At 42.0% G+C, this 24,832-nt stretch overlaps 1 protein-coding gene across 1 annotated transcript; it reads left to right on the top strand.

Annotated features, from left to right (window-relative positions):
* The first annotated feature begins 29 nt into the window (after positions 1–29).
* LOC144679561 (solute carrier family 25 member 32-like) lies at positions 30–24,825 on the top strand. Its single transcript, XM_078540061.1, has 7 exons — positions 30–330; positions 3,150–3,300; positions 5,811–5,896; positions 8,461–8,621; positions 12,153–12,266; positions 20,982–21,127; positions 24,008–24,825. Exons 1-7 carry the CDS (start codon positions 162–164, stop codon positions 24,129–24,131), a joined length of 951 nt encoding a protein of 316 aa, XP_078396187.1. The 5' UTR covers positions 30–161; the 3' UTR covers positions 24,132–24,825.
* Positions 24,826–24,832: the final 7 nt, after the last annotated feature.

Here is a 24,832-nt window from a genome sequence, read left to right as displayed (position 1 = left end):
CGCGGAGGCTCGCGCATCTACGTCATCACGCGGGCCGTCTGCTTCTTGATTTCGCAGTCGGGCGCGTGCGCGACAGTTGCGCACCCTGAGCGGTTTTTGGCTGCTCTTTTTCTGTTTTTCTCTGGTGCGTCCCGTAAGCCAACAACGGCGCTGCTGAGAGGATGACATCGGGAACCGGACAGGCCCCCGAGCCCCAGCTGAGCTGGGCGGCGACGGTGTTGAGGCTTTTCCACCTGGTTAAGTATGAGAATTTGGTGGCCGGCGTCAGCGGCGGGGTGGTGTCCACGCTGGTGCTGCACCCGCTTGATCTGGTCAAGATCAGGTTCGCAGGTAAAACTAGCTCTCGGCTTCCGAATGCCTCCCCTCAGCCAGGCAAACAGTGGGCAGCGTGCCAACGGTGTGAAATCATGGAGTAGCCAGGACGGAGTGGCGTGTGAAAATGGAGCTGAAAATGTAACGGACGGGTTGGGTGTGTGATGGTGGATCAGTACTGCACTGCTCCCTACTGGGCAGTGTCACTGTCGGATGTCCCTCCATTCGAGGACGACGTGTGACTGAACAGACTTATTATACTCGACCCACAGACCTTCGGGCATGGGGAACAAGACACCCCATATTGTTATAAAAGCAAAAAACTGCCGATGCTGGAAATCCAAAACAAAAAACAGAAACAGAAATACCTGGAAAAACTCAGCAGGTCTGGCAGCATCGGCGGAGGAGAGCACAGTTGACGTTTTGAGTCCTCATGACCCTCCAACAGAACAGAATACCCCATATTGTAGTGGGATCCGGAGTGCAGAACTTACTACTTTTTCTTTCCTTCTCTGTGGCCACTCTGCCTCGCCGTTCAGGTGTTGGGACTCGAAGTGGCTTCGTGAACAGGTTGACACCATTCTGAATGATTGGAAGCGAACTCTTCCCAGTCATTAATGTCCATAAGACCATAAGACATAGGAGCAGAAATTAGGCCATTCGTCCCATCGAGTCTGCTCAGCCATTCAGTCATGGCTGATAAGTTTCTCAACCCCTTTTTCCCACCTTCTCCGTGTAACCTTTGATCCCCTTACCAATCAAGAACCTATCTATCTCGGTCTTAAATACACTCAATGACCTGGCCTCCACAGCCTTCTGTGGCAATGAATTCCATAGATTCACCACTCTCTGGCTAAAGAAGTTTCTCCTCATCTCTGTTCTAAAAGGTCTTCCCTTTACTCTGAGGCTGTGCCCTCGGGTCCTAGTCTTTCCTACTAATGGAAACATCTTCCCCACGTCCACTCTTTCCAGGCCTTTCAATATTCTGTAAGTTTCAATCAGATCCCTCCTCATCCTTCTAAACTCCATCGAGTATAGACCCAGGGTCCTCAAACGTTTCTCATATGTTAAGCCTTTCATTCCTGAGATCATTCTCGTGAACCTCTGTACCCTCTCCAGGGCCAGCACATCCTTCCTGAGATATGGGGCCCAAAATTTCTCACAGTATTCTAAATGTGGTCTGACCAGAGCCTTATAAAACCTCAGCAGCACATCCCTGCTTTTATATTCTAGTCCTCTCGAAATAAATGCCAACATTGCACTTGCCTTCCTAACTACTGACTCAACCTGCAAGTTAACCTTAAGAGAATCCTGGACTAGGACTCCCAAGTCCCTTGGCACTCCAGATTTCTGAATTCTCTCCCCATTTAGAAAATAGTCTATGCCTGTATTCTTCCTACCAAAGTGCATGATCTCACACTTCCCCACGTTGTATTCGCACCCTGGTTTTCCCAGTGGTTCCTCTCCATACATCAAAGTCACAGCCAACCTTGTACCAATGTCCCCAGAAAGATGATCGTTTCTTCTTTTGGGATGGTAGTGAGGACTTCATCAAGGTCAGGATAGAGCTTAACATCTTAATTGGAGTCAAAGGTCGGGGTATAAGCACTGATGATGGTGGCATGTTGGTCATAGCCGAACTGTAGGTGAAGTATCATGTGTCTTTCATTTATACAATTGTGGAGTTCAGGCAGTGCATCCAAGGTCCCATTCTGAATGGCAAAACCACTCGGTGGGCATGAGAGTTGCTGTCAGCCTTTCCTTTCCAGTAGAAGGTGCATTCCCTTGCTTGTTCCTTCAGCTGCCTCTCTCCTGGAAGGCAGCTCTCGCTGAGGGCAGTGATGTCGTTTTGGAGTCTTGATAGCTCACGTGTTACAAGAACTGCAATTGTTTCCGAGCAATTACTTTTGAGATTATCTGAGCATTCTAACTTTCCAATTTGCAAAATTTAAAGTTTTTTTTTTCTTTGATCACCAAGATGGTGATCCTGCAGTGTGTGGTTCTCCAGCTGGAATAAAGTGGGACTGCCTATTTTTAGGGTACATTTTCTAGCCACCACCTCATTTGGTGTGAGCAAAGGATATCCTGAAGAAGTCTACTCAGTCACAGCTGCTGCTGCCCAAGGACACCTCTGCCCAAACACAGGTATCCAATAGTTTTCATGCATCTGTTGCCTGTGTGCAGATTGTTGACCCAAGGACTACCAGTTTCACAGCCCTGTCCCTGTCACCAATCCTGCCCCGGCACTTGACAGATGGACCCTTGTAGAATTCTGTAGGCTTTGATGGCTTCCCAAGGTCCCCACATTAAACATTGTCCACATGATCTTGATGGGTTCGTGGTCAGATTTTGGTGATATATCAAAGCGTGATGGTCTGGACCACCTTGCCGCTACAGCCTTCTTCCGCCTTTGCAGCTGGTGTGCGACATGGTCTTCCTCTGTCTGGTTATTGAAGATATTTTGACCACTCTTTGTCTGGCACCTCCCGATCTTCCCACTATGGGTGGTCCTACCGGGAGCAAGGATCTCCTGATGGCAACGCTTGAGGGATCATTGGAATGCGCAAGCCTGTCCAACATGTCAAAGGGCAAACTCAGATAAAAAGGGCAGTGTGACAAACATAACAACAAGGTCGGGGTGTTTACCTTGTGTCAGTGGAGTGGAAGTGTTTAACTGAGTAACAGTGGGATGGGAGTGTTATCTGCAGTGGGGGCGGGATGGGGTTTGTCATTTGCTACATTAGAAATGTTCAGTAATTTGATAAAGGGCTAACTCGAAATGTATAAACCAGAAATCTTAAGTTACTTGAACATGAAATTTGTTTTTGTTTTTGCAGTCAGTGATGGGTTGCAGATGAGGCCAAAATACAATGGGATTGTACATTGTATGAGGAGCATCTGGAAACAGGATGGAATTCGAGGGCTTTACCAAGGAGTAACCCCAAATGTCTGGGGTGCAGGTTTATCTTGGGGATTATACTTCTTCTTGTAAGTACTGGAAACATTACTACAGGATCTGTCAGCTAGAATTCTCTGCTTTGGGTGGAATTATTTCGTGTGTGGGTTACAATTGTGAAAATATTTTCAAAGTTGCTAATTTTGACAAGTGGGCATCTTCACTTTGAGAGCGAGAGAGAGAGAGAGAGTTTGGAACCCTTCATTTTTCTCCCAGACCCCAAACTATGGACAAAAAGTTGGGTGACCTATTTATATGCTCTCTACACCACTCCTGTCAACTAGGGAAGCAGGAGGGTGCTCCAAGATGATCATTCCTCCAATTTTCCTACCCCATAAAGAAATGCCTGGCTAATACTCTGCACTTCACCGCTGTGTTGCAGTTGGGATCTGGAACCAGTGCCATGCATATGTTTAAATACATCAACTGTGTCTTTAGTTTTTTGAAATATCGGCAGATATCCAGCCAATTTGTTTACACTGCAGCTCAGTGGGTAGCAATCTTGCCACTGAGTCAGTAGGTTCCGTGCTCAAGTCTCACTCACTCTAGGACTTGAACACAAAAAAATTAAGGCTGACACTTCAGTGCTGTCCCTCAGAGGTATCTTTGTTCGTATGAAATTTTGAACAGAAGCCTCACCTGCCCTCTCCGGTGAATGTAAAAGATCCCAAAGATCATCTTTTGAAGAAGACCAGGAGTGTGATCCCTGGTATCCTGGACAGTATTGATCCTTTAGTCGAGATCACAAAAACAGATTCTCTGGTCATAATTGCATTGCTGTTGTGGGAGCTTGTTGTGCACAAATTGGTTGCCTCATTTCCTACATTACAACTTTGTTTCAAAAGTACTTCATTGACTAAAGATTTTTGGAATGTCTGGTGGAAGTGAAAGGTACTGTATAGTCTTTTTCTTTATAAAAAGCAAACAAGATAAATGGCCAATGAACTTGTTTGGTCCAAAAACAGAAAATGCTGGAAAAACTCAGCAGGTCTAGCAGCATCTATGGAGAGAGAAACAGAGTTAACATTTCAAGTCTGTATGACCCTTCTTCAAAGCTAAAGAGAAGTAGAAATGTGTTGAAATTTATACTGTTTAAAAGGGGTGGAGCAGGTGAAGCTGGATAGAAGACCAGCGATAGGTGGGGGACAAAGGAAAGATTGACAAAGATGTCATGAACTAAAGGATAAAGGGAGTGTTAACAGTAGTGGTAAGGGCTAAAGAAGGTGCTGATAGTGATGTAAAAGTAAGAAAGCAGAATGTGATAATTGCAGGACAAGGGTAAGCATTGTGTGAAAGAACAACTTGGAACAGGTAACAGATGGCCCTTTTGGGAGTTGGGTTGTGGGAGGGGGTAGTGGTGGGGGACAAAAGGATGGAAAATGGGATAAAATGGTTAATAAAAATAAGTGGATAAAAAATAAAATTGAATTATAGAGAAAAGGGATTAAAAAGGGGATGAGGATAGAGGAGAGTTTTGATGGTCTGAAGTTGTTGAACTCAATGTTAAGTCTGGAAGGCTGTAAAGTGTCTAATCGGAAGATGAGGTGCTGTTCAACAAGTTTGCGTTGGGCTTTACTGGAACGTTGCAGCAGACCAAGGATGGACATGTGGGCATGAGAGCAGGATGGTGTGTTGAAATGGCAAGCAACAGGAAGGTCTGAGTTGGTATTGGTTAGTCACTTCAAAATCTGAACCTTTATAATAAAGTCTCCTGTCCATCATGTATGTCAAACCTATCATTTACATTGACTGTTTCCTAGTGACAATTAGTTTCTTATTTTTCATTTGTTAAGAGTTTGTCACTTCACATCAAAAGAAATTCTATCCAATCACAAAGCTATGACGTTTCCCCATTAACCCCCCTATATAGCCTTTAAACTATGATTATAATGCATTTTATTTTAACAGACTTTAACCATTCAGGGAAAAATACTAACTTTACCCTACCTTCAAATCATTCCAAAAACACACACCCTATCATGGCCTGACTGCCTGTCAGGATCTTTACCTGGGTATACTCTTCCTAAGCACTTCATTGTCCAGCTCACAATGTTGAACCTGATGTTCTGAGCCAAACAATTTTAGCACAGTTTCAGTGAAGCAGCGCATGGCCAGACCTGCATTTTCGTGTTTGCACAAGAAGTGCAATTGTACTGTGAAACTTCCGTGCCATCACCAGATCCATTGTGGATGGATAATTGTGTGAAAGCACCAAATAAATCAGGCACAAGGACTTCACAGGACCGTTTGGTTTTCCAATTAAGTTCTTAAAATTTTAATGCTTTAAGTTCTGTGCATGTGCACAATTAGTAACAATAGTTAATGCTGAAAAACTTCGACAATAATCTTTTTTATGCAGCAGCTATTTAGTTAAGGAAAAACTGAGTAATTTGATTCTTACTGTGAAAATTATTCCAGCATTCCTTTTATTCTTAAACGGAGTAGGTTAGTATTATGATACAGAAACATTTATAAAACCTGTATTAATAGTAATATTCTGTGTTGGTGATTGAATGACTAAACCTAGATGTATTATTTTCAGTTATAATGCCATCAAGGCCTACAAACAGGATGGTCGACCAGCTCAACTTAGCGCTACTCAGCACCTTATCTCAGCTGCCGAAGCTGGTAAGTAGTTGGAAGAATTAAACTTGCTTGGCTAGGTGACGAAAGTATGGCTACCATATTAATGTTTCGATATTGCATTAGTGCATAAAAATATAACTGGATTATTACTTGTAAAATGCATTTTCAAGCTATAAATTAAAGTTTTGTCCATTTCCCCTCAGTAGTATTGTGCTTCTGTGCAATATGCAAGGATTAATAGACACTCCCACATATATTCTTTTTCATTAATTGGGTAGTTTTATATCACTTTCAATTAATTTGTTTTTGTTAGCATTGGGTAGTAAGATTGGCCACGTGCTAAGGTGCTTACTGCATGTCTTTGAGGTACCCTGTCCATGCTGTTGAATTAATGGCCCGAATTTTGCAGTCAGTAGTGAAGCGATGACGCTCAGCACTGACTTTGAAGAAAGCTGCTCACAAATACCTAGCAATCTCTGTGGCATGGGTTTCACCTTGTTCACTTATTTGAATCTGACGCCAGGCCAAGTGGCTCTCCAGCCTCCATAACGGTGATGTTGTCAGAGTAAACAGCCAACTACATTGAAGGATTCTCATGGATAATAAACCAGGAAGTAAAAACTTTACAGAGAGTGAAATAAAAATTAGAACATACACATTAGAAGCTGAAATATAAACCATTTTTAAAAAATATAATTTTTATTTTCTTAAAATACTATGGAATTCTTTAACCTGATGGAAACATTTGGCATTACACAAAATTAGTTTTCCAGGGCCAGTGAAGTTGTTCAGCAATTGTTATGACTTAGTACGTGTTTAAAAACCCAGTTATATCTCAAAACAAGGTGCAACTGTATTGTGAGTCCTTTAACAATGATATTACAATTTAAAAATAAAGTTGTCATCAGCTCAGGATTGCTGTTTGCTGGCACTTCACATCTTATAGAGGGACAGGAAATCGCTGATGATGATAACTGCATTTCTACACTTAACATCACATGTGGATGCCAGAAATTGTTGTCAGGTTTACAGAGTAATGATGGCGACATTGACGGTTTCGCCATCATTACAACTGCAACACCCGAGCTAATGGTTCTCGTGATCTTTATGCCTTCTCAGAAGGATATGGAGGCGTTGGAGAGGGTGCAGAGGAGGTTTACCAGGATGCTGCCTGGTCTGGAGGTTATTAGCCATGAGGAGAGGTTGGGGAAACTCGGATTGTTCTAATTGGAGCGACGGAGATTGAGGGGCGACTTGATAGAAGTTTACAAAATTATGAGTGGCATGGACAGAGTAGATAGTCAGAAGCTTTTTCCCAGGGTGGAAGAGTCAATTACTAGGGGACATAGATTTAAGGTGAGAGGAGAAAACTATAGAGGAGATGTGCGGGGCAATTTTTTTACACGGAGGGTAGTGAGTGTCTAGAATTCACTGCCAGAGGAGGTGGTGGAAGCAGGTACGATAGTGGTGTTTAAGAGGCAGCTTGACAAATACATGAATAGGATGGGAATAGAGGGATTCGGACCCCGGAAGTGCAAAATGTTTTAGTTGACAGGCAATATGATCGGCGCAGGCTTGGAGGGCCCAAGGGCCTGTTCCTGTGCTGTACTTTTCTTTGTTCTTTGTTCTAATGATGAGTTGAAGCTGATCTATCAGAAAATAACATATTGTATTCCAATTAAAATGGTAATTCTATCAAGAAAATAAATTATTTTAATAGAGTGAAGCAGATTGTGCTCAACCAACGTTTTTGCATTCATCATTTTATTCATCTGCCAAGTGTAGTAGAACACTCACACTAAACTGTTCTGTTGCTATCTTACAGTTGTACCATTTGTCATTGTAATTTGACATGTAATACAGTAAAAATTACCCTTGTGGATCTGTTCAGAGAACATGGTTCAGCTCCTTTCTGTCTATGGTGATTATTTGTGTTTTTTTATTGACCAAATACCCTTTTGCTTTATCCCTCTTTTTATTGCCTGCCCTCGCCAGTGCAAAAACACATCTCAAGAATTGTTTGTGAGTGGGGAAAATTATTTTTTCTGGAACAAGCATGCTGAATATCTTTTTAGCACAGCTTGTAGTTTTGCCTGGAATGCTAGCAGAACAATGTAGGGATTTAACAGAGCTCTGGGGATTACATGCAACATAATGATGCCTCAAAGAAGGTGCTTATTCAGAAATATTGGCAAGCTTTGCAATCTTAACTATAATTAACCTTGCGTATTTGCATAACATTTAATTGAAGCTAGGAGGAAAGTTCCACTATTATTGAGTGGACTTCTGTGTTTCGGTGGTATTTCCAATAATGTTTTCTTGTATGAGATGCATAGTATTAAACATATGCCTTTGTGAAAGAAACTTTGAGAATTGCAATGAGGACAACAAAAATGGAAAGATTGTTTTAATTGTTTTGTACAGATTGAAGTATTTTTGAGTAATAGCCACTTGGCCTAATATGGGCTATTTGTGTTAGTATGGAATAACAACATTCATGTTATTTAAAGCATAATTGCTGAAGAAATCATCTTCTGAAATACTAATCAGCTTTGGAAATTCATTTTACATGTTTACCTCCTTCAGCAAATGTACCTGTTTTTTAGGCGCAGTAACGCTTTGTATTACAAATCCGATTTGGGTGACGAAGACACGGTTAGTCCTGCAGTATGATGCAGGGGTCGATCCATCAAAGAGGCAGTACAAAGGCATGTTGCATGCCCTTTTGAAAATATATCAAAATGAAGGTGTCCGTGGACTCTACAAGGTGAGGTAATAATGCCAGTAACTGGACCTTGAAGTTGTAAAGTCTTTGGCCCAGTTTTTGCAGTGAAAAATCATCATTATCAAGGAGTAAATTGGATGGCAACTCCCAGCATCTACACATGCTCAACAAAACACAGAAAACGGGAAGTTGGTATGAGTTGCCCTGCTCCTCCTGAAGATGTGCTATATCAGCATCTTGCTGAGAGACTCAGTGTTCAAATGCATGGAAGGGTTTGAATTTACAGCACTTACAAAATATGGCAGATAGGGTTAAGGCTTTTCCATTATAGCGTAAGCGTATTTTTAAAGGCATGATAAGCCTTCATTGTTGCAAAAAATCCTCTCTGACACACAAAATTCACTTGTATGAATGTGGAGTCTCATTCCTTCTGATTTTATTTATTATTGGAAGTTTTTAAGTTTTGTTTTAAAAGAATTTTTTAAAAACTTTTTTTTCCCGTTTCTTTTATCTTTTTCGCTTCATCCTATTTTTCTTTCATTCCCTTTATTTTGCTTTCTGTACATGCTTTGACCTTGAATTAAATATTCTGGCACTTCCTGGTTTAGACTCTGCATGTCTCAGTAAGAATAGAATAAAATCATAGAATAGTTACAGCACAGAAGGGCATTCAGCCCATCTAGTTCATGCCAGCTCTCTGCAAGAGCAAATTGGCTAGTCCCACTCCCTTGCCCTTTCCCTTTTCACTGTGTAAATTCTCTCTCTTCAGGTGCTTATCCTTTTATGTATTCATTCATGGGGTGTGGGCATCGCTGGCTAGGTCAGCATTTATTGCCCATCCCTAATTGCCCTGGAGAAGGCAGTGGCGAGCTGCCTTCTTGAATAGCTGCAGTCCATGTGGTGTAGGTACACCCGCAGTACTGCTAGGGAGGGAGTTCCAGGATTTTTATTCAGCGATAGTGAAGGAACGGCGATATATTTCCAAGTCAGAATGGTGAGTGGCTTGGAGGGGAACTTCCAAGTGGTGGTGTTCCCATGTGTTTGCTGCCCTTGTCCTTCTAAATGGTTGTGGTTTTGAAAGCCACAATTAAATTTGCTTCCACCACATTCTCGGGAAATGTATCTAGATCCTAACCACTTGGTGCATAAAAAGTATTTCCTCTTATCGCCTTCACTTCTTTTGCCAGTCACCTTAAATGTGTCCTCTGGTTCATGACCCTTCCATCAATGGGAATAATTTAACTCTATCTACTCTGTCTGGACCCCTCATGATTTTTGAACACTTCTATCAAATTCCCTTTTCTCTGAGGAGAACAGCCCCTGCTTCTCCATATCCCTGGAACCATTCTTGTAAGTTACTTCTGCACCCTCTCCAAAGCAGTCATTCACATCGTTCCTAAAGCGCAGTGCCCAGAATTGGACACACATGAATGTAGACCAGGAGTAGGCTATTCAGCCCCTCGAGTCTGCTCCACCATTTAACAAGACCAGGTTGATCTGATGGAAACCTGAAATCTGCATCCCACTTACCCCTGATAACTTATCACCCTCTTGCTTACCAAGAATCTATCCACCTCAAGCATTAAAAATATTCAAAGACTCTCCTTCCACCACCTTTTCAGGGAGAGAGTTCCAAAGACTCTCAACCCTCTGAGTGAAAAAATTTTGCCTCATCTGTTTTAAGTGGGTGATGCCTTATTTTTAAACTAGTTCTGGATTCTTCCACAAGAGGAAACATCCTCTCCACATCTACCCTGTCAAGACCCCTCAGGATCTTGTACATTTCAATCAAGCCGCTTCTTACTTTTCTAAACTCTGGATACAAGCCTGGTCTGTTCAGTCTTTCCTCATAACACATCCATCCATTCCAGGTATTAGTCTGGTAAACCTTCTGTGAACTGCTTCCAATGCATTTACATCCTTTCTTAAATAAGGTGACCGATACTGTACACAGTACTCCAAATGTGGTCTCACTAGTGCCCTGTATAACTGAAGCATAACCTCCCTACTTTTGTATTCAATTCCCCTCACAATAAATGATAACATTCTATTAGCTTTCCTAATTAGTTGCTGTACTTGCATTTTGTGATTCGCACACTAGGACACCCAGATCTCTCTGCACCTCAGAGCTCTGCAATCTCTCACCATTTAGAAATTCTTTCTGCCAAATTGGACGATTTCACATTTTTCCACATTATACTCCATTTTCCAGATCTTTGCCCACTCACTTAACCCATCTATAACTTTTTGTAACCTCCTTATGTCCTCTTCACAACTTACTTTCCTACCTATCTTTGTGTCATCAGCAAATTTGGCACTCCCTTCATTCAAGTCATTTATATAGTTTGTAAACAGTTGAAGTCCCAGCACTGACCACTGTGGCACACCACTTGTTACATCTTGCCAACAAGCACTATCCCTAGATACTGATTCCAATCCCTTCCTTTCCACTGTTTCAGGCTAAAGTAAACCATTCACAGCCTTGGTGTTCTCTTTGACTCAGCTGAGTTTCCAACCCCATATCCTCTGCATCACAAAGACCACCTACTGGCATTTCCCTAATGTCACCCATACCTGGCCTGCCTCAGTCTTTCTGCTGCTGAAACCCTCAACCATGCTTTTGTTACCTCCAGAGCCTCCTATTCCAGTGCTCTCCAGGCTGATCTCCCACCTGCCATCATCCCATAAATTTAAGCTTATCCAAAACTTTGCCTATATCGTAATTCGCATCAAGTCTCTTTCACCCATTACCCCTTTATTCGCTCATCAATATTGGTTTCCAGTCCAACAACAGCTCAATTTTTAAAATTCTAATCCTCGTGTACAAGTCTGCAGCCCTGCAACCCTCTGAGAACACTGCGTTTCTCTAACTCAGATCACGAGCGCATCCCCTACCTCCCTTGCACCACCATTGGCATCCATGCCTTCCATCATCTGGATGCTAAGCTCTGCAATTCCCTCCCTAAATATTTCCACCTCTTGCTGATCCTTGAGACCATTATTTATACCAACCTATTTGACAGCTTCTGGCCAATTGGCCTAATGTCTCCTCCTGTGGCTCAGTGAATTTTTGTCTGATTACATTGTGAAGCACATTGGGACCTTCTGTTTTTAACTGTACTGGGACAAGGGGAAGGGAACAAAGCGGAGGACTGGTGGGCAGTGAAGAATTCAAGTCTCAAGTTGTTTTTAAAATCCACAGATCCATCCATCTTTATTGGTTCACCCTTTCAAAATCTTTTAAGAGGTTGAAATACAACCATGCAAAGTCCAAACCATTCACTTTCAGATCCCCTTATTGGTATTGTTTGCCTAATGTAAGTCTGATATTTTGTCTTTTGTTTCTATACAACTCTGGACCAATTTTCTTTATAATAAATAACTTAACTGGATATTTCTGGAAAGGATTTTTTTGCCTGATTAATCTAGCTGAAAAATTTAAATCCAATGCTTTTAAAATTTTCTTAAATGTTTACCCAAGTCTTGGTTATTTGAATCCAATTATATATGAACTGAAAAATTAATGCTGGAAATATTGTAGTGTTTGAACTCTGTATATCTGATTTTCTATAGGGCTTTGTGCCAGGACTTTTTGGTACATCGCATGGTGCTCTCCAATTCATGGCTTATGAGGAACTGAAGAAAGAATACAGTATATATAAGAATCTGGCAACAGATGCAAAATTGGTGAGCTTATTGTCAATGCAAGTTTAATTTCTAATTGTACAGCAAATTGCATTATTGGGCACTTTTGTTACAACACAGAAACCTCTCTTCAGATCTGAGAAAGCTGATGCTAAATTAAGATTTCATTTATGTAGACTCATTAACCTTTCCTACGTGTGCATTAATGCTGTTTTCTACCACTTATTGTGCACAATGTTCCTGGCAGGGTACAACATGATATTCTCTCTGATTTTAGGTCGGTGCTTTCATATAATACACTATCATTATTTGCATTCTTCTTTCCGATCAATTAATAGTTCCAGCATTTCCAGACACTGTTGATAAAGACAAATAATGTTTAGGGCTGCTCCTGTCCAGTCCCATCATCACTGAATTTCCTGCTCTCATTTGTTTAATATGGCCTGGTGGCACCGCCCAGAAGGAGCTTGTGTTGACTGAAGGAGCAAGAAAATGAAGCAAAGCGACAATTTCAGATTTTTAAAATATTCATTCAAGGGATGTGGGCTTTGCTGGCTAGGCCAGCATTTATTGCCCTTGAGAAGGTGGTGGTGAGCTGCCTTCTTGAACCGCTGCAGTTCATGTGGTATAGGTACACCCACAGTGCTGTTAGGGAGGGATTTCCAGGATTTTGACCCAGCGACGGTGAAGGAATGGCGATATATTTCCAAGTCAGGATGGTGAGTGGCTTGGAGGGGAACTTCCAGGTGGTGGTGTTCCTGTGTATTTGCTGCCCTTGTCCTTCTAGATAGTAGTGGTCATGGGTTTGGAAGGTGCTGTCTAAGGTGTCTTGGTGAGTTTCTGCATTGCATCTTGTAGATGGTACACACTGCTATTACTGTGGTGGTGGAGGGAGTGAATGTTTGTGGATGGGGTGTCAATCAAGCGGGCCGCTTTGCCCTGGGTTGTTGGAGTTGCACTAGGCAAGGGGAGAGTATTCCATTCTTGACTCGTGCCTTTTAGATTATGGACAGGCTTTGGGGAGTTAGGAGCTGAGTTACTCGCCGCAGGATTCCTAGCCTCTGAGCTGCTCTTGTAGCCACAGTATTTGTACGGCTAGTCCAGTTCGGTTTCTGGTCAATGTTAACCCCCAGGATGTTGATGGTGGGGGATTCAGCGATGATAATGCCTTTGAATGTTAAAGGGAGATGGTTAGATTCTCTCTTGTTGAAGATAGTTATTGCTTGGCATTTGTGTGGCACGAATGTTACTTGCCACTTATCAGCCCAAGCCTGGATATTGCCCAGGGCTTGCTGCATTTGGACATGGACTGCTTCAGTACCTGAGGAATCGCGAATAGTGCTGAACATTGTGCAATCATCAGCGAGCATCCCCACTTCTGACCTTATGTTGGAAGGAAGGTCATAGATGAAGCAGTTCTCTTGCCACTCTTTTTTTCTTAATCATTGCACCGTGGAGGAACTAAGCATTCCTTGGAGCATATCAGGAAAATCCATCCTCAAACTGTGACTGAATATTTTTTAACTTAACCTCTTCCATCTCTCTTTCCATTGTCTGATTAACCTGTACATTTGTGTTATCTTTTGTGAATGAAATTGGACCAATCCTCTTACCAATCATCAATATTGTACCTCTCCCGTACCCATGAACTGCAGTCTTCCCAGTCAGCGGAGGAAGAAGGCAATGACAGTGAAGATCAATGGGCACCAGCACTTCATCATATACCTGCAACCATCATTTCAGAGACTGACACTGTGTATGTTAGAGATGAGGATAGAAAAGGGATCTACACCTGGTGAGAAATGGGGTACAAACGTGCAGGAGTCAGGGTGAGGGGAAAGGATAGCACAGGTGCCAGCTTGCTAGAGGTGAGGTTGCACTGTAGTCCTACTTCAGAATATTCAGCTGAGGACCTCGATGGGCCAGTCTACTGAAGAACATTGATGGGTTTACATAACCAGATGCACGGTGCACTGGAAAGCCTGGCAGAAAACATGCAGTCAATCTCGAAGCATGGAGAGGAGTCTAGCACCAACTTGGCACAAGCTTCAAGCCCATCCTTTCTAACATGGAACAAGTGGTCACTTTTATCAGCACACCTACGGAACACGCACGATGCAGCATCTGATGACCAAAGTCACAGTTTCATGGAAGAGGAGGCAGCTTTCATCAAAAGTCTGAGTACTGCAGTGGAAGCTCAAGCAGCTTCCATCGTGACTTTGGATACCAGTATTCAGAAGACCTTACTGGACTATACTGCAGTCCATCAATCTGTTATCCAACAAAACTGTAGGATTGCTGAAGTGCTGCCCTGGGAGAGTGGTGGTGGCACCATTGAGCACGAACCTCCTTCCCTATCGCAGGATGACTGACTGAGTATAGTGACCTCCCTTATGCAACAGTGTGCTATAAATGCAAGATGTTGCTTGTATCTCCAGCAGTGGCGTGCAAGAAGTCAGCCGCACAAAAGTTAGGATCCACGATCACCTTGTCAGCCGTTGCAGCCATTTTCCTGCTTTGTAATTGCAGTTGTGGCTATAGCAGTTGGCAGATTTCAGTCTTGACCTGTTTAGTGAAGTGAAGACATCTTGATCATTAGTCCTCCCGAAACTTAGATAAGCAAACTTCTCTCGCTCTCTCCAGTTATGATGAACCTTGATAAAATTCTGAATCTGCCTCAGATACAGTATTGTGTCTAATTCTAGGCATCGCACTTTGGGAAGAAATGTGACCACCTTTTCTATATGAGAAGGGATAGACCTCTAGCCCTGTGCCTGGTTGGTGGACTCCTCCATGCTCCTTGAGATTAAGTGCATGTTTTCTGGCAGGCTTTCCCGTGCATCATTCATTTGGTTATGTACACCCATCAGCCTTCTTCCGTAGATAGAGGCCTCTGAAGCAGAACTAGTGTGCAACCTTGCCCTCCCTCCGGATTTGTATGTGTGGGAAGTGCTGCCTCCTCATTATTTGTTGGCAATCTCACTTTTTTTCGTGTATCACAATTTTTGTAAGTAGCAGTGGCTGCATTTTTGTGTATGTGATGCTTGAATGTTCCATGTATGCATTTCTGCAAAGTCATACAGCAGCCTACCTGATTTTGAGACAAATATCCGGCCCCCAGCTCCCGTGGTTTGGTATTCATGCTGTAGAGGATGCTGAAGTACACGTTCTTGTTGAAATTTGTATTCAAACTTGGGTTTTGTATTCATAGGTCATCTAATATAGTTACAAAATAATTTCTAAATATTGAAGGGAAATATGTATATTGATAATTCTAATATATTTTCAAATTCTGCCTATAGTACTGGACAATGTTTTACATGTCTTGAGTGTGAATTGGATTGGGCCAGCTCGTTTATTTTTAGTTTCATTTAGGAGAGACAGTCTTACAGGTGTTATTTTATCTCTCAGTATTTTGCATGCTCTGCCAGACAGTGACACACCATGATGGATTACTGAAATCCTGGGTTTAAATTATCTATTTTTCTTTATTCCTTCATGGGATGTGGGCATCGCTGGCAAGGCCAGTATTTGTTGCCCATCCCTAATTACCCTCGAACTGAACAACTACTTCCGAGGGCAGTTCAGAGACAACCACATTGCTGTGGGTGTGGAGTTGCATGTAGGCCAGACCAGGTAAGGATGGCAGATTTCCTTCCCTAAAGGACATGAGTGAACCAGCTGGGTTTTTATGCCAATAATGACAGTTTCATTGGGCAGAATTTTGCCCTTGGTGGGCATGCGGACAGCTGACCCCCGCCACCGAAATGGGGCCCGCCGCCATTTTGAGTGGGCAGGCCAATTAAGGCCCGCCCAGCGGCCTGCCCGAGTGCGGGGGCGGAGGGAATCCCCAGCTGTCAAAGTGCGCTCTTTCAATGCCACGTGAGATGGGACATGTTAATAAATATCACATAAAATGTATTAAAGTTTTTAAAAACGGACATGAAACCTCATCCCGTCAGTGGATGAGGTTTCATGTATTATCAGAAGCCCGCTGGGGCTCCTGGCCTGCCCGCCAACCTTAAGGTTGGGCGGGCAGGTCTTTAATTATCTTAATTACTCTGTCAATGGCCTCAATTGGCCATTGACAGGTCAGCGGGCAGACAGCTGATTTTGCTGTCCGCCCGCCTTCCTAAAAATTTAAAGGGACCGGGATGACATCGGGGGTTCCTCCCGACATCATTCCGTGTCATTTTCTCGCCAGCGAGCGGGCCCCGCCCTCAAATCACCGACGGGAAAATTCAGGTCATAGTTACGATTACTGAGACTAGCTTTATATTCCTCTCCACCCTCTCTCTCTTTCTCTGTCCCTCACATTCTCTCTTTTTCTCCTCTTCGCCACCCCCCCTCCGCCACACATTATCTCTCTCTGCCCTCACACTCACTCTCTCTCTTGCTCCCACTCCCCTCACATTCAAATTCCACTAGCTGCCATGGTGGGATTTGAACCCAAGTCACCAGAGCATTAGCCTAGGTCTCTGGATTACCAGTCTCATCTTCCCTCAAAGTTATCTATTCCCCTACGGATACAAGAAAAACATGTTTTTCCAATCTGTAGTCTCCTTTGAAGTTTGTTAATTTTGTACTTATCCTTCAGGTCTACGGTTGCAGATTAAGATTAAATTAAATAACCTAAAATTTGCATTACTCTTACTTCTCAATAATTTTGTTAAGGTCATTTTTCTCATTTTTTTCCAATGGAACAAGTTTAGTTCTGGGCATCTCTACTCTTTTAGAGTTCGAAGTCCCAGTGCACCCATGACTGTTTTGAAGCTATCATGTCCAAAATTAATTACATTGCAGAACATTGGAATTCTGGGACCACAACCATTCCCTTTGTCAGTGACCTGAATTGTTGACTGGAGTTTACCACAGGTTACAGGTCCCACCACCGGGATCAGAAGTGGGGCTGGGATGACCCCACTTTAGCAGGTGGCAGGACCCGGGCTGCATTTTACAGCTGACAGCCAATTAGGGAGGGGAGACTGCCTGCAAGAACTGCTGGCCCAATTGGAGGGCAAGGCAGCTCAGCAGCCTTAACAGTGCTGCTGGGAGCAGTGGTCACTGCTGAGGCTGCACCTGGAGGAAGAGTTCATATCAATGGCTGAGCATCCTCACAACAAGATAAGTAGATCTGGGGGCCTCGGGGCCAGTCAGGCAGGTCTTGCCAAGTGTAGGGGCGAGGTCGCTGAGGGTTAGCAGTGTTGATGCCATGGGGGTGACCACTGACACTGGGATGGGAGGCCCTCCATGGACCAAAGACACAAAAAAAAGGAGGGCCCTACCCCCAGAGCTCACTTATAGGCCAAATGGCAGAAGGTCCCCCGGCCCCCCATCGCTGGTAAAATGTCAGCAGATGTGGGAAGAGACTCTTAATTGGCCAATTAAGTGGGCAAGCAGGACATCTGCCACTTTTCCCACTGATGGCAAAATGACATACTGGTGGTAAGGTATGTCCACCCGACGCCTTCCTGCAACATTTTGCCAGCCTTCCTGTCTCTGAGCCCCTCCCCAAAGCCCATGTAAAAATTCAACCCTTTAACTCAGTTTCTCTCTCCACAGATGCTGCCTAACTGGCAAAATATTTTCAGCATTTTCTGTTTTTATTTCACATTTCCAGCGTCCAGAGAATTCTGCTTTTGTTTTAGCTGCTTCTTAGTTCATCACACAGGGCATTTTGAATACTGTTAATTTGCTTTCCACTGGTCATCCTTGTAGATAACGTCAAGCTGTCAGCAATTTTCATAATGTTAGTGGAAATTTCCTCCTTCATACAGTTCATGAACCAGGGCCTCTCCAGAATGGTATAACAAGCAGGACCTCTCCAGAACTCAGTTTTTGCCCTGTTCTGTTTCATTCATTATGATTTTTTTTATTTCATGGTGTCATTTCACTTTTCAGTTCAGCTGGGTAATTTATTAAATTTCTTGAGCTCTGGTTTTCCTTAAAACACATTAGACTGACTTTATTTCAGTGCTTTTTCTCCTCTTTGACAGTTGCAAACTGATCCTAGTCACCCAAAGCCCTTGGCCTTTGGAACATGAGGTCAATTGTCAGGCGTTTTACAATTCCAGTATCTCCTGTGGTTAACCTTTTTGCAGTGCAGTTGTATCACTCAGCATTAGCTTTTTCAGCATTGTCTTATGAATAATATTTGCATTGCACGTATTGAATCACCGTTGTAAAGTTTACCAATGACTTTTCTGTTGTAATGGTGCTGCTTTAAAGATCTAGACCAAGGGTGGGGACCTTTTTCTTATCAAGGGCCACTCACACATAGCCAAAATCAGTCGTGGGCCACACACATAAAAACCAACTTAATTACCTTTTTGGAGAGAACATAGAAATGTTCAACTCACCTACTGCTTTAACATGATGGCTGAGTTTGCTTTTCCTTAGTGAGCCTTGTTATGTATGCTGGCACTGTCTGCAACTGGCTTTCCAAATTCACGTCTGTTAATCTGACATGCAGACGGTTCTTTGCGAGAGAAAGTTCTGAAAAAACTGCTCACAGCAGTACATGCGTTGCAGGTTTTTGTTTCTGAAGGGTAGGAAAATGCAGTGTTGCCCTTTTCCAGTTGCATTTGCCATGGCTTTATTTTGGTTTCAACTGATTTCACATTTGAAAGAAGGGAAGTAAGAAGCTGGTTTGGCCCTTGCAATTTGACATTGAGCTCAGACAGATACTGTGTAATGTCGACAATGAAAGCCAAGTCATCTAATCACTTGTCGTCACTCAGCTCAGCCACAAGTTTTCATGCATTGCTACTAAAGCAAGCAAGTCCTCTTGAATCTCAAAATCTGCCATGATTCCATGCAGAAAAATCACCAGTTGACATATATTTATTATGTCTGTTTTCTCATCAATAGCCAGAGAGTAAAATTCGAAATCAGCTGTAGAATCTTTCAGAGACTCAAAGTCTTAAGCCATATCATTAATTCATCTGACATGGTCCCGTGAAATAAGCTCTCACACTCAAATAATTTGATTTTCTCTGGAGCTGCGGTTGCAGCGATGTACTCCTTTACAGTCTTTTCTTCTGAATGAGGCCTAAGCTTTTTGCGATAAGTTCGCGCACCCTGGTTTTCATAATACTGTCTTACCACCCTTCTTGGTCTTGTGAAAATTGCTTGCTGCATGCTCACATTCTTTTTAAGTGCTTTAATTTTGTCCAGTCGCACTTGTCCTTGAAATTCTTCATATTTGATGTGCTTCGTATTGTAGTGTCTTTCTATGTAGACTTTTTCATCACAGAAATCGCTTCTCCACAAATCTGGCACATGGGCTTGCCTTTCACTGCCACAAAAAAATTGTTTGTCCATTTTTCATTAAAGACTCGATACTCCACATCCAGTTTTCTTCTTTTGTTTGCAACAGCCATGTGTTTTTTTTAAAGAAACCTGTGAGAATACCATGTGTAACAAAACCCCAAGCAAGTGTATCGTGTGGGAACAGAGGATCCCGGACAAAGTGTCAGGACAAAATAGCTGAAAGGAAGCAGTGGGACATTTAAGAAATTCCACCTGTAATGAGGATTGCTCAGTATTTCTGGCACACTATCCTCAGGCTCCCTGAGAAATTTGCACTAATCTCAAATCTGCTGACTTTTGTCAAGGGGAGTTTACTGGGTGCCTGCCTTCCACAAGAGAAGCGCAGCCAAAAAATGAACTCCGTCCCCATGATGCTGAGCTTTGTTGTGTCTGGCGAGCGGGAGCTGCTTCTAAAATGGCGCAAATGGTGTTTGTGGGATGGAGAAAGTCCCCTCCAAATGGGGCTTGTCGCTGTGTTACCTTCAACCCACTCAAAGGCTGGATCTCAAGCTTGGTTTCTAAGATTCGAAGTGGCTGGGCTGAATTTTGACAGCTCTTGGGAGCTGGGCTGGAAAGTGCGATGCCTAAAATGGCAGAGACGTATGCATCATATGCACGTGATTTTTTTAAAAAAAATCTCACTGTGGGCCAGATGAAAAAGTGCAATGGGTCGGATCTGGCCCCCGGGCCAGGGTCTCCCCATCCCAGTCTAGACACGTGTAGGAGCACTGATGCAAGAAATCACTTCAACTTTGGAATGCCTCTGAAGAATCTTGAAAGTTCAGAGTCCTCTTACAAAATTGTGAGTGAATGCATCTCACAATAATACACCTCATCTACTTCTTAGCAGTTGCATCCAGAATCTCATTTAAGGCATTTTAATTAGCCTTTTAAATTGAGAAGTACAAGTGCTTATCCATTGTAGCATGCCATTGCAATTGACTCCTGTGCTAATAGGTTAATGCCATTTGCCCAATATAAATGGCTGCTCGCGCTAAGACTGAACAGTGTAAGAAGTGGGGACTATAAATGCAAAGTCTTGTTTTAGATAGTTTGGATTGTCTAACTAACGTTCAACTGCAAAGATGTAAAGGTAACTATCTAGCTGTTGAGTCAGGTTTTCTTGAATTGTTATTAAGCTTTTCTGCTTGGGGTCTGAATAGCAATTCTGATACAATGGTCAGGATCCATAATATTTTCTGATTTATGGCATCTGCACCAGAATTCCTGATATTCACTTCTGAGATGCGAGTTCAAATTAGTAACATCCTTTCTACGGATGGGTTTGAAGAAAGCTTAAAAATCTGAAATGCTGCCTACGTGAAGGAATCATTTGAGTTCTTTCAAAATATAGTTAATTGAAAACATATAAACATTACAGGCCTGTCTAAGTTTTCATAATAATTGTAAAATTTTAATTTTGTTTTTCTGCTGTTTCTGCCTCAGAATCCTTTAGAATACGTAACAATGGCAGCATTGTCCAAAGTTTTTGCTGTAACAGCAACGTATCCTTATCAAGTAGTGCGCGCTCGGCTGCAGGATCAGCATACCCAATACTCTGGAGTAATGAATGCTGTATGGAGAACATGGAGGTAAGGCAAATGGTATGCTGGCCTTCATTGCAAGAGGATTTGAGTTCAGAAGTAGGGATGTCTTACTGCAGTTATACAGGGCCTTGGTGAGACCTGGAATATCGTGTGCAGTTTTGGTCTCCCTACCCAAGAAAGGATATACTTGCCATAGAGGGAGTTCAGCGAAGTTCACTAGGCTGATACCGGGGATGACAGGACTGTCGTATGAGGAGAAATTGGTTTGACTGAGCCTGTATTCACTAGAGTTTAGAAGAATGAGAGGGGATCTGATTGAAACATATAAAATTCTAACAAGCTAGACAGACTAGATGCAGGGAGGATATTTCCCCTGGTTGGGGAGTCTAGAACCATAGGCCACAGTCTCAGGATACAGGGCAGGCCATTTAGGACTGAGACGAGGAAAGATTTCTTCACCACCAGGGTGTCAACCTGTGGAATTCTCTACCACAGAAGGCTGTGGAGGCGGGAGTCACTCAGTATATTCAAGAAAGAATAAGTTTTTGGATATTAGGGGATTCAAGGGGTATGGAGAGAAAGTGGCGTTGAGATAGAGCCATGATCATATTGAATGGTGGAGCAGCTTGAAGGGCCGAATGCTGAGGGAAGTAAGGGTGGAGATTGAGAAGGTGCTAACCATAAATTTTCCAAACCTCCTCCGATATGGGGCTGGTGCCAGAGAGGTGGGGAATTGTAAATCTTACACCCTTGTTCATAAAAGGCTGGGAGGATAAATCCAGCAACCACAGGCAGGTCAGTTTCATCTAGGTGGTGGAAAAGCTTTTAAAAACTATAATCTAGGACAAAATTAACAGCCACTTGGACGAGTTTAATTAAGTAAAGCCAGCAGGTATTTGTTAAAGGCAGATCGTGTTTAACTAACTTGATTGAGGTTTTTGAGAAGTTAACTGAGCTGATTCATGAGGGTAATACGGTTGATATGTATATGGACTTCCAAAGGACTTTTGATAATGTGCCACATAATAGGCTTGCCAGCAAAATTGAAGACCGTGGAATAAAAGGAACAGTAGCAGCATGGATTTGAAGTTAGCTGAGTGTGTGAGAACGGTAATAGTGAATGGTTGCTTTTCTGGAGGAAGGTATAGGGTTCCCAGGAGTTGGTACTAGGGCCACTGCATTATTTAATATATATTAATGACCTAGACTTAAATGTATAGGGCACAATTTCAAAATTTACAAATGACACAAAACTTGGAAGTATTGTGATAAAATTCAAGAGTACATGGTGGAATGGGTAGACATGTGGCAGATGCAATTTAAAGCAAAGAAGTTTGAAGTTCATTTTTGTAGGAAGAGCAAGGAAAGGCAATATCAAGAGTACAATTCTAAAGAGGTGCTGGAGTATATGTGCACAAATTATTGAAGGTGGCAGGGCAGTTTGAGAAAGTGGTTAAATAGGCACACATGACCCTGGGCTTTATGAACAAAGGCATAGAATACAAATGCAAAGAATTTATAATGAACCCTTACAAAACACTGATTCAACGTTCAGTTTATGTGGGTAGATTGGAGAAACTTGAGTTCTACTTGGAGAAGAGAAGGATGAAAGGAGATTTGATAGATTTCAGAATTGTAAGGGACCTTGACAGAGTCAGTAGAGATAAACTGTACCCATTGGCAGAAATTGAAGAACCAGAGGACACAGATTTAAGATGATTGTCAAGGGTGACACAAGAAGAATTTTTTTTACGCAGCAAGTAGTTAGGATCTGAAATGCACTGCGCTGAGTAAGTGTGGTGGCAGCAGATTCAATTGTGGCTTTCAAAAGGGAATTGGATAAGCACCTGAAGAGGAAACATTATAGGACTATGGAGAAAGAACAGGGGAGTGGAACTAACTGAGTAACTCTTGTGGAGAACCAGCATAGATATGACAAGTCGAATGGCCTCCTGCATTGTAACCATTCTATGATTCTAGGACAGCCCCACCTCTCAAATGTCCATTTCCTCTTCTAAAGTCTTCCTCAAAGCCCACCATTTTAACCAATCTTTTGGTCATCCCTCCTTATATCTCCCTTCTTTGGGTTGGCACTTCTTTTGACCTTTTTGACACTTCTGTGAAATGCCTTGGAATGTTTATTTATGTTAATGATGCTATATAAATGCAGACTGTTGATGTTTGTGTTAGGCTAACCAAAGGGGTCTTTTGATGGTTGATGTTGCTAGTCATATAACAAGCAGATTGACCTAGATGAACAGATTTTTTTCTCATCATGGGCATATGGCTTCTTTACCCCTACTATTTCAACTTGGCCTAGTTGGATGCATAAAAGTTTGTGGGTGCAAACAGTATTCCAGAACTGGACTACATACAAGTACAATTTCTGCAAGGGTTTCCAATCTCTCTGCCTAAAAGTAGCAGAAGATTGGTGGGGAAGCCTCAGAAAAGCTCTTTCACCAATCTTCCAAAGTTAAGGCAGGAGATTGGAAGAACCCCCGCAGAAATTCCAGGGGTAAATTTAAGCACTCTGAGGGAATGCTATATGATCAGAATTGCACTGTTCCAATGGTTCAGTTGCACATTACAGATATTCCCCTGATTCCTAATATTTCTCCTTCAGCTAATAGCAGATTAATTGATCATGTTATTTGTTTTATGTGGGACATGGCTCATTAAATTAAAAACTATTTTTACCTCCATAAAATGGTAATTTGATAAAATGTTTCTAATTGGTTGTGAATCTTGTGTATATGTTCAGTAGTGGCAAGTAGTTTTGATGTTAGTCTTCAACATTAAAAATATTAATCACTGGATATTAAATTTTTTTCTGGTGCTTTTGTGTTGTAGCTAAAATAATTATTGTAAGTAAATGGAAGGTTACATTTTAGTAATATGTAATTCCAAAATTGCCATTTTTTTCAGGAACGAAGGTGTTCACGGATTTTACAAAGGAGTTGTTCCAAATGTGCTTAAAGTGACTCCTGCATGTTGCATTACATTTCTGGTATATGAAAATGTATCTCAATTTTTATTTGGCTTCCATTAATCCTGAACTTTGGACTGTTGTCAGCATTTGAATCACGGAGGGATATAATTTTACCAAAAAAAACCTACAAGAAAGAGAAGAATGTCAATTGCTCTCTAGCAACCACTTTCAGCACCCCCAGCTGTTGCAGTAGTATTTTAAATGCTGGTGTTAAAATATTATTGGTTTCATTTTATAAATCTGTAATGATAGCAGATATAGATATGTTCATTATTTTTTTCATTCATGGGATGTGGGTGTCACTGGCAAGACCAGCGTTTATTGTCCATCCCTCAAACTCAAAAGTTAAACTTATGAAGGTCAGATGTTACCTCTGGATAACATTCTTATTAATACTTAATATTTTCCTTTTTAAAGGATCAAATTTCCTGACACTATAATCAACAAATAACAGTTTACAAGGAGCAACTAATGTCAAACTGAATTGATAAGTTTATGTTTTATATCCTTGCAGTGGTCTTTTGTAATAAAATACATTTGGTACAATAATGCACTCTTAATTAATGGGTGTTTATATAATTTAAAATGTAATTTATTAAGTAAAATTAATTATGGTTCAGTAGGAAAAGTTTATGTACTGTGCTCTGGGAAAATTTACAATCCTATATGTAAATGTCATATAATATTGCTAAATCTAAATATTATAATGAGCCTTGTTCCAAATGGCAGAACTAAATAAAAATGTTAATTTTAAGGCATGT

This window comes from Cetorhinus maximus, chromosome 4, assembly GCF_964194155.1.
Source record: "Cetorhinus maximus chromosome 4, sCetMax3.hap1.1, whole genome shotgun sequence".
Taxonomy (NCBI): domain Eukaryota; kingdom Metazoa; phylum Chordata; class Chondrichthyes; order Lamniformes; family Cetorhinidae; genus Cetorhinus; species Cetorhinus maximus.
Note: the sequence above shows the minus strand (reverse complement) of the source record. Positions and strands in the feature narration are given on the sequence as shown.